This window comes from Kryptolebias marmoratus, linkage group LG7 (assembly GCF_001649575.2).
Source record: "Kryptolebias marmoratus isolate JLee-2015 linkage group LG7, ASM164957v2, whole genome shotgun sequence".
Classification (NCBI taxonomy): Eukaryota; Metazoa; Chordata; class Actinopteri; order Cyprinodontiformes; family Rivulidae; genus Kryptolebias; species Kryptolebias marmoratus.
In genome coordinates this window covers 23242890-23253933 of record NC_051436.1, presented here as the reverse complement: position 1 = coordinate 23253933, position 11044 = coordinate 23242890, and the positions used below count along the sequence as shown (strand labels likewise).

At 44.2% G+C, this 11044-nt stretch overlaps 1 protein-coding gene across 1 annotated transcript in view; it reads right to left on the bottom strand.

The window, feature by feature from the left end:
- The window catches only part of LOC108247737 (insulin receptor substrate 2-B), a 30612-nt gene extending 21574 nt beyond the window's left edge, over nt 1–9038 (bottom strand). Inside the window, exon 1 of the mRNA XM_017436087.3 lies at nt 4611–9038. Within this exon, the coding sequence (XP_017291576.1) occupies nt 4611–8715 (4105 nt within the window). The 5' untranslated portion in view covers nt 8716–9038. The remainder of the gene's footprint in view (nt 1–4610) is intronic.
- Nucleotides 9039–11044: the final 2006 nt, after the last annotated feature.

Sequence of the window (11044 nt, the reverse complement as noted above, 5' to 3'; positions counted from 1 at the left end):
AACATTACTTTGTGATGCCACCGGGTGGCGCTGAAAGCAGCGTGCAGTTTCCTGTATGCTAACTGCTGCTAACAGAGCTCACAGAGCTAGTTCTGCTGCTTAACAACTTTAAGACTAAACACAAAACCCTATTCAGCAGATTCTAACCTGCAGTCAGTAAAACATGCCCCCCAAAATGGTAATGGAGTAGCAGAAAGAAAGTTTGCAGTGAGGAAGAGGAGCCGTAGCTTCTTCATCATCATACGGAGAGGACTGAGTTTGTTCAGATTCCACAACGCGTTGCGGGTGACGTCACCGTTTCCGCGACAACGTTAGTGACGCATAAATTGCGCGACACATATCGATAATGAATTTTGTTGCCAACGCTTTTAATTATCGAATTTTATCGATTCGTTGTTGCAGCCCTATTTGACTGTGATATAAAGGTTTAGAAAATAGCAATCAAATGGACTGCTATAATTTCTTTGAATTTGTTAGCTGTTTTAGATGGCAGCAATCCACTTTGTTCAGGGTCACGTTTTGACTAGCCATTAGCTCTTCAATTCAGTCAGAAGTCCATCTTATTCCTGCAATTTGAGATCAGTCAAAGAGCTATCTAAAACAGGTAAGATTTAATTTGTTCATAACGTTTACAAAAACAACTACTTCAAATGACCCTTTTTATCCCAAACTATCCCTTTAACATACATCTAACTACGACTCCAGTCTACTGTCCATTCCTGAATATCTGTAAACAAATTTTTACCCTAATTTTTTTTTTTTTTTTTTAAAGTGTGCATTGATGTATTTAGTAACAAAGTAATGTGTTGGAAATGTGGCCACACAAACTCACACAAAGCACAAACATAAAGGAGATGTACATTTTTTTGCTGGCTGCTGCTCATTTCAGTCAGAAAATGCAGGTCCTAAAATGTTTCCCAAGGAAATTAGGAATAATTTTCCTTGGCAAACATTGTGTTTTTGTTGCATGTCAAATACAGGTACACAAATAAAGAATCTCTTCAAGGGTTTTTCCCAGTATATAAGGCTTTCGCCACCCTCCCCCAGGCTAAGCTCCGCTTGTTTATTGTAAAATACATAATTTTTTATACACGTTTTTTTTTCCCCACCAGCATCAACTTGACACGTTGATCACTACGCGAGGGTGCATGCGCCAACAGTGAAGAAATCGCGCTGTTCCCGCCCCTGTGCGAAGGCCCCGCACGGTGTTGCGTTGTGTGGTCGGGCACCTCCCAATTCTTGTAACTTGGCGCGTGGACCGCGCACGCCGCACTCCGTTCAAAATGGACCGTTTCGGTGCTCTAGCGGAGCTGGTTCGCCTGTGTCGCTTGTGTTCGCGCCAAGTAAAAACGCCTCCACCACACGCTCAGGTCCACGCGCTGTTCACGGAGCCCTGAGGCCGAGCCTCCTTCAGCTACAGCTGGAGTTAGCAGGTCACTGGAACCGCAGAAACAAACATCGATCGAGCGGGTTCAACCAAAAATGGTTAGTTGAGCCGAAATTTAGTGAGTGGCTTTACAAGACTGATTACGGTAAGCATGTTTTGTACTTAGTGAAAATATTAATATGATGCAAGCTAATTTATCCTTGTTTAACAGTAAAATGATGCTCTTAAATTCAGCATTAGATATCAGGGTTTCCCTCAGAAAAGAGGCTAAGTCCGGTGGTAGGTGGCCGATCGCCGGCCGACCGTGATTTAGTTAAAAAAAAGATTAAAGCTGACAGAAAGTTGAAAATATGGCTATTTATTACGTGATATTGTAAGATATTTGTGCCAAATATTTACACAACTACAGTTTTACAAAAAGGCACCTTTGAAATACCTTTTTAATCAAAAATTGTTTGCACCTAATTTAAATCCTAATTTAAATCATATTTACAAATAAATTAAATTAACATACATGAAAAAGTGCAAACAAAGCACCAACACACGTCTCACTTCCAGGCCAATGAATGAAAAACAGACAGATGCTGTACTACAACAAAACGAAACATATCTAATGCTGAATTTAATAGCATCATTTTACTGTTAAACAAGGATAAATTAGCTTGCATCTTATTAATATTTTCACTAAGTACAAAAGACGCTTACCATATTCGGTCTTGTAAAGCCACCAGCTGAAGTTCAGCTCAACTAACCATTGTTGGTTAAACTAGCTCGTTATGTTTATTGCTGCGGCTCCAGCCACCTGCTAACTCCAGGTAGCTGAAGGCGGCTCGGCGTCAGGGCTCATTAGAGTCACTTGGGGCTCCGTGAACAGCACCCGGACCTGAGCACGTGGTGGAGGCGTTTATACTTGGCACTTACATCGGTGCAGTATTCTCCAAAAAGATGGGGGGCAGTACGCTACGTAACCAGCGGCAAGTTACAAAAGGTGCATGACGTGACACCGCGCGGGGCCTTCACGCAGGGGCGGGCACAGCATGATTACGTCACTGTTGGCACGCACCCTCGGGCGGTGAGGTAGCTAAAGGTAGCTGTTTTGGGGATGCGGCTGGGGGGAGAAAAAGAAAACGTAAAAAATTACGTTTTTATAATAAACAAGCAGAGCTTAGCCTGGCGCCCGGGTCAGCAAAGCCTGGCGGCCCGCCAGGCTTATAATATGCTGGGGGAAACCCTGGAAATGTTTTGTTACAGCCAACGTGATCCAACATGCAGCCTGTGCCACAAAAAGCACAGTACAGTACAGCATCTGTCTGTTTTTCAGAGTTCTCTGTTGTTATTCATGGGCCTTGATGTGAGACGTGTGTTGGTGCTTTGTTTGCACTTTTTCATTTACGTTAATATAAATTATTTGTAAATGTGACTTAAATTAGGATTCAAATTAGGTGCAAACAATTTGTATTTATTTTAATTGTATTTTTGTTTTAAAAAGTATTTCAAAAGCGCCCATTTGTAAAACTGTAGTTGTTTAAATATTTGGCACAAATATCTTACAATATCACATAATAAATAGCCATATTTTCAACTTTCCTGTCAACTTTAATCATTTTTCACGGTTTACCACCGGACTAGGCTCTTTTCTGGGGGAAACCCTGTCTTTTATTACTTTTTCATCCAGATGGCTTCAACAATGTGTCTTATGGGATGGATTCTGTCAAAATTGGCAATAAATATAGAAATAAATAAATGGCTTGATAAAGTAATCAATGTGCCAAATATTGCATCCAAAATATACAAAATAAGAACTTTCCCCATTTATTTGATTATACAGTGTGACATAAATTTATATTTGTTTATCATTTCCAACAATATTAATTTAATATTATCACTATTATTTCATTTTCCGTTTTATTTCCGATCTTTGTTTTATTAAATAGTTTCTTTTTTTATTTCAACATTTTTTTTTATTTTTAGATATTCTGTATTTATTTATTATTTTTTGTATTTACTGTCATATTTTATATAAATTTCTTCTTATTCTGTATTCATTTATTTATATTTTGTTACTGTCACTTTTTTAATCCTACATTGATTTATTCTCTTCTCCAATATTTCCTCTTTGCATTTTCTCCCCTCCTGTTTTCTCTCCTTTGTCCATTTATTTAGAGATACCTTTTTCTTTTCTTAACATTTGCTTTTCTTTTTCCTTCTGCCTGTCTGTAATATGTAAAGTGATAAAAGGGAAAGAGGAAGGGGAAGGGGGAGTTCAGAAAGCTCCAAGCTCTGTGTGCTCAGATCAACTCTACAAGCCTGCTTCTAGCTACATGGAGGCATCAGCACGGCGGTCTGTGTCGGAGCTGGTGACAGAGGCCACCAATCCAGTGAAAAAAAACACTGCCATCTTCGCATTACACAAATATTCTAGTAGAAATACTGCTGGAAGTGACCCAGGCTGGACAGGAAGTGCTACAGCTGGTTGCTGCTAATGATGAAAACCACAAACTTACTTACACGTCTCAAGTGACGGGTTTAGGGCAGACAAAAAGGTTATGACACACAAACACTCACATATGAGTACTCTCTGGGTACATGCTGACACAAACAAAGCCGCAGCATGTGCAGAAACAGGCAAAGAGATGCAGCAGTAGTCAGATTCAGGGCTTTTTATAGTGTGTGGGGAGAGGAGGGGCAGTCTGCAGCTGACCGAACAAGAAACTCTGTTCATTCAGAACTCAAACTGTTTTCCAGTCTCTTGGCATATGGCAAATAACAACTGAAGATGAACCACATTTTTGGCCACTTCCTTCAACAGCAATGTTACACACTGCAGCTCCCCATACAGAATCCTTCAAAGGCTACAGCTGAGTGCTTAAAGCATTGGAAAAAGTTTGTCAAGATCACAGAGCCTTGATTTTAAGTAGAAAATGCTATGCAGACAATTTATATAAGATCACAATGAATTATAGTACAAAGCACTAAGATTTTTTTTATTCCAGTGAAGGAAAAAAAAAATAATTTAACATGTTTTCTTTTCTCCCTTTTACTGACACAGGAACATTGAATTTCAACAAACTACAAAGAAACTCTACACAGTGCCTGACACCAGTTTAAATGTAAATGCTTTGCTGTATGAATGTTTAAGAGAGATGACAGGACATAAACTGAGCATCAGTGAGCTTGAAGAGGCAATAACTCAATCTGACAGATAAAACTTGCTCTAACTCACCGTTAGTTGTTGTGGTGACTCCATCTGATTTGGTGAAGTCTATACTGGCGTAGGCTCCATTCTCTGGCAGGGGCACCATTCCTGAAGCACTCCCGTTGTTGCTACCAGACCCCAATGCTGTGGCTCCTGTATTACTCCCATCCTCCCTCAGCTCCAAAGCAATGTAATTGAGGCCGTTCTGGTAACCAACAGACATGTTCCTGCACATTCTACTACTGGGTCCAGCCCCTGAAGAAGAAGGGACAGAGGATGCTGGAGTTCTCAAGTCTGTGCTCGTTTCTAAGGAACCTGGTTGGGTTTGGTCAGGCAGTGAATCCCCTACACCCTCCACAGACATCCAAACGCTGTCAAAAGATGCTGAGCTGGCCCATGTGGAAGCCTGTCCCTCTGCGTGGTAAGATCTGTTGGGGGCTGCGGGGTCAGCGAGCAAGGAGTGGGTGGCTGATGATGACAGGCCAAGTCCTCCTCCGGATGGAGTTGAGTTAGAGGAAGAGCTGGAGGAGAATGTCTCTGAGCTGTGTCTCCGTCTGCCTTGGGGATCTGCTCGTACCACCTTGGGCTCCAGCTGGTGGCCTGATGGAGGGAGAGGAGGGGAAATTGATGGGAAGGAGTTGGAGGGGGGATAACCATAATGTCCCTCTATCACACAGAGATGCTGCAGCATGGCCATGGGGCTTGTTTGAGTCTGCTCGCCTCTGCTGAGGTTAAATGTCATGTTAGTGTAATCATCTCCTACTGACCTCCAGTGATCTTGCGACTGGACTCCAGGGGAGGCCAGCACCCCCTGATTATTGGCAAGAGGTCGGATGTAGCTGGGTGGGTTCCAGGGTGCAACGAGGCTGGGCCTGGGTGACTGATTCTTACCCAGACATCCAGCAGTATCCTGCTGGTCTGCTCCCACCTCCATGCTCATGTAGTCCTGGGAATGGGGAGAGGAACACTGGGGGTCACTTGATCTAATGGGATGCACTCCATCTTGGGCTGAGAGTGGAAATGTGGAAGGTTGGTGTGGGAAATGATCGCCAAACTCAATGTTAATATACTCTCCTGGACTGGAAGGGCCTTCACAGGTGCTGTCAGTAGCTGGGACTGAAGTTGAGGTGCCTCCAGACACTGTGGAGGGCTCGCTAACCCTCAGAGGACCATGGAAACTCCTCCTGCCTAAGGGAAGGCGGGTGGGCCTCACAATCCGCCTCTCAGCCATTGCTGCAGTTGCATGGTGAGCTCCATAGGGCGGAGGAGGGTGGGAGGGAGTGGAGGTGGTGCTTCCTCCTCCGCCCCTCTTTTGTGGTATTGACATTGAAGCTGTTGTGACTGATGAATATACTGGCTTGGCAGGTGTACTCATTGGTACATACTCCCCATCCCCTTTCTCATCTCGTTCTCTGGCGGGGGCTTTGTAGGAGCGAGGGAGGGAGAAATAAGGGCTGAAAGACTTGGGGGTTCCCTCAGGGGTGAAATATTCACTACTGTCTTTACTTATGAGCTTGTGCCCACTTCTGGCACTGTATGACATGTCCATATATTCTCCGTTCTCAGGTCTCTCAGCTATACTGTCACTCCGGCCAGCAGCAGCTACACTGGGACTACTGTGAGGGCTCGAAGATGCCTGCAGTGGGGAGGGAGAGGTGCCACTGCCCCCTGGGAGCATCATCATGTAGCCGTGAGAGTCTGTGGAAGACTGAGGCTGGAGGTGTGGATGGTGGTGAGCTGAGCATGCACCTAACTGAGGAGAGGGCGACATGTTGTAGGGGTAAAAAGTGGGTTGCATAGGCATGTAGTCAGGAGGAGTGTCCCGAGGTGAGGCAGCCACGCCACACATCATGGGCATATAGCCGCTGTCTTCCTTGGCAGAGGAAGAGGAATAAATGGGAGGGCGCTCAGAACTGGACTCTGTCCGGGACAGCGTGGAGGGACGGCTCTGCTGGCTGTGCTCAGAACAGGAGCTGTAGTCAGAGCGGAGTGAGGAGGAGGAGGAAGACGGCCCTCCGCGGAGCAGCCCACTGCCAAATGGCAACACCACATTTGACCCCTCGTCCAGAGAGAAGTTTGTCTGGGTCATTTTCTGATAAACTGCAACTCCAGAACCTCCTGTCGCACCCCCAGTAGGTCTGGTGAAAGAGTGAGTCCTCCTTCTTATTGATGATGAAGATGAAAAGTGCTCATCCTCTGTTGTTGATGTGCTCTCATCACGTGGAATTTCACCTCCACTCGTGTTTCCGAAACCCAAGCTGGTGCCAAAGACCTCTCGGTTCCAACTCATAGCCATGTACTCATTTAGACAGTTCTCCTCTCTGATTGGGGGGGTGTTGCCCAGTGAATCTGGGGTGTTACTCCTCACCCTGAAATACCGGAAGTCACCAGGACTGGAGCCGTACTCATCTGAAGAGTTGAAGCCACCATCAGACGGTGAGCCACATATTGATGCACTGGATGGGCGGGTGAGTGTGTCTGAGACAGAGCCATGACCGCTGCTGGAGGAAACACTGACTGGACTTGTGGTGGAGGGAAAATGTGAAACAGGAAGTGACGCGGAGCGGGCATGACAGGTGAATGATGAACCTGGGATGGCTCTGACATAGCGACTGCTCCCAGTGCTCATTCCAGTGTTTCCTGTGGGGACTCCACTCCAACTGCTACCGCTGACCCCATCCTGACGATTATGAGCAGCACGAGCTGCATTAAGGTAGACCAGACTTCCTGTGGCTGAGCGGAACGGTCGGTTCATTGTGCCCTCGCCTTCGCTGGATGTGCGAAAGCGATAGCCACTTGCCCCGGAGCTTTTACTTGAGGGTGGTGTGCCAACCACAGACTCTGTCCTCGACCGCCGCTGCAGCCCTGTCTGACTTGGTGGCAGGTTGCCCAGGTGGCGCCGCGTTGTGATGAATGACATGGGATTGGAACCTGAAGACTGGCTTTTGCTTCTCGGCCGAAACTCAGCAAAAGCTTTCAGGGCTTTCATAGTCTCCAGAATGGTCTCATGCATGTTTTGGGCTACAACAGAATCATCCACTTGCATCCATATCTCACCAGGGCCAATGGAGGAGGAGCGGCCCACCTCGATGAAAAAGAAGCTTTCTGAATGTCCACAACGCCTTATATTCATCAGCTGAAGATTAACACAGGGGGTTTCTGAGTTCAGTTTGACAAGGTGAATGGTTTTAGTCGAGAGGCAAAGCCTGTAAACACCTGTGAGGTTTTTAGTTTGACCCAGTCCTTTAGGTTTCACATTAACCTGCCAAACCTCTTTAAACACAGTACCAGGGGTGACAGTACCATATCCATCATCTAAATCATCAGATTCCAAGTGCCCTCTTTTCCCCTCACTCATCAGCTCACTGATGGCTACATACCAATCCTCCTGTTCCTGTTCGTTCTCAGCCACAATGGCAAAATACTCGTCTTTAGTGTAAAGGGCAATGAGGTGTTTGTTTTTCGAGTCCGCTCTTTTGTTTACTGTGAAGCACTGGTAGAGGTAAATCACCCTCTTCGGGGGTGAAGAGGCGACCGCTCCACTGCTGGCAGAGGAGGTAGAGCGAAGGGTGTTTCTGAATTTCTTCTCGCTGTCATAGTACTCCAGGCGGCTCGGTCCCAGGTGACTGGCAGCCCGAAGCACGAAATACCTCTTATGTCCGTGTTTTTGTTTTCTTAAATAGCCACACTTTCGTATATCGTCGACAGCGTCCGAGGTATTGTTGGCAACGGTCACCGCTGCATATACATGGCTACTGCTAGCGGCGGAGGAAGCGGCGGGATCCTGGCTCACAGAGGCGTAGGAGGCGGCGGCTTTTCTGCTCGGGCACTCTAAGGCGTTTTCCCCGAGGAGATGCTGTTGTGGAGCAAGCTGGTAGTGATGCTGTTGATCCTTTGGCGAGTCATGACTGAGGTTGTGTTGGTGAAGGAGACTGGAGGGCGGCAAATATTGGTGAAACCGAGAGCCTCCGCCTCCTCCTGCTCCGCCGCCGATATTAATTATCGGGGAAGGGGGTTCCCCAACGGAGCCGTCCCCGCTTGTGGCCGCAGGTTTCGTCCCCACGTCCCTCTGCTGAGTCTCCACTAACAACATCGCTGACTTGCCTTCCTGGTAGTTCGTGAACTTAGCCATCGGAGAATACAATCAAAGGTCACTTTAGTAGCAGGCTAATCCTAGACCCCATTCTTGTTTTGGGTGACGAGCTCCCGAGTCCGGCTAGGCCAGCTAACGTTGACTCGTACGTCTCAGATTTACAATCCGCACACAGATCGGCTTTGTTACTCCGTCTCAGAAAAAAAATATCTTATCTTTTTAGCAACAAGGCATATAGTCCAACGCGGGCTTCATTTTTCACGAAATAAAGCCTACCGTGTAAAACATGACCACGATCAGCCGTGTTTCTGTAACCGGGAGGAATCAGTTAGCTCCGTTAGCAATCCGTTCCCTTCTACTCCTGTACACATCTCTACGGGCCACAGCACAAACAACACATGACCCTCTGCGTCAGCGATCAAATGGGTGGGACGAGAAGTCAAGATGCTGGATTTGATTGGCCTATCATTTTGACTGACATTTATGACATGCAGATTCACCAATAGCTATAATATATCACTACTGCGTCAATGCCACTGACCAATCGTGTTCCAAAGTCTACGCAGAGGGCGGTAACTTTGTAGGCTTTTCTGGAGCCTGTTGTTAGGTAATCCAGCGACCGTATAAAGCATGGACACTGATCTCAGACCTGTTAGTCAAGAGTCTTCCCTTCTCCCGTCGCCGCAAGCACAGAAGGTAAACTTGTTAATCATTAATGTTTTATTATTAAACTGCTAAATCACAAATTGTAAAAAGAAACATTTCACTAGTAACACATTCCAATGTAATCTGCTTTAAAAAATGCAACAAAAAATGTAAATGAACCTTGACCCAGAAACACTTTTGTAGTTTTATCAAACTAATTTTATTAAGCAAGCCACTTTATGGGAGGTTTATGAAGTCATTTACTTGTTGAAGAAGCCGAAAACAAACAAACAAACAAACAAAAAAAGTTCCAATGTATTTGCATGATTTTATAGGAAAATTATATTTAAAGAAAAAAAAACTTTGTTTTTGTTATATTGACAAATAGAGTTGAAAAGGAATTCTCACATTTTTGATTCAGTTACAACACCATTGTATTATACACTATATTATTATTATTACTTATAGTAATATAGACTTATTTAACAATCTATTTGTAGTGTATGCTATGCAATTAGACTTATTAGAATTATATTTATTATTCTACACAGAAAGGTGAAGGTGGACATAATGTTTTTGACAATATCAAATCGTCTCGTGAACCACTGAAAAGATTTTATTTTTCTATTTTTTGTAACAATTTATTTTGCTCATGTAAACCTTAAGAAAACAAAAAATAGCAGACAAAGGATTGGGTGTGTGTGTGTGTGTGAAAAAGATATTTATACAAAAGTAAAAAGAATTGTGCACAATATCTATCTGTTGGTTTACAGAAAGAAAAGGGGTGGAAACAAGTCTATACTTATTTAATCTCACCCCTTCTCCAGTTCATAGTAAGCTTGTAAGCTAAAAATCATGTTCACATAGCTCTATATGTTTGGACATTGCTTTGCCTCCATGATTAAACTGTTCCATAGTTAAACTCCACTCACTGAGGCACAATAACCTTTCCTGGTTGTGCGGACATGCATAATATTAAAGTTGCACAATCTCCTTAAGTTATGGCTTCTTTTTTTAAACAAAAACATGCACTGAATATTTTTTTGGCAGTTGATTATCTTTTGCTTTAAATTAAATTTGTAGAGTTTGGAATTTCACAAGACCTGCAAATTTCAATATTCCAAGTTATAAGAATAGTACATTTAAGGATTCACGAAGTAGGGATTAGTCCTGTTGCCGGTTCAAGCCCTTGCTCCATTCGTCTCAGCTGCTTTGTCGTTGGGCAAGACACTTCAGCTGCCTTGCCTACTGGTGGTGGTCAGAGGGCTCGGTGGCACCAATGTGATGGCAGCCTCACTTCTGTCAGTCTGCCCCAGGGCAGCTGTGGCTACAATGTAGCTTACCACCATCATCAATGTATGAATGGGTGAATGACTGATTGTAGTGTGAAGCACTTTGGAGTCATTGGACTTGATAAAGCGCTATACAAGTGCAGGCCATTTACCATTTGTATAATCCCGGTGAATAATACGGATTGCTTTTTCTGGAGAATAAAAAGTGACTGTAATGTAGTTTTATACTTATTGACCCAGATCTCTGGACAGCATTACAGATACGGTGAAGCCAGGGAACAGAAGATAATATGAAGTGACTTTTGATCTAGTACCTCTTTTGCTTTGTTTAGTACTGCAATACTTCTTGATATTTTGGAATGAATGTATTTCACATATGCTTTCCAACTAAGTCTATATCTACAATTATCCTGAGAAATTTCATTTCATTT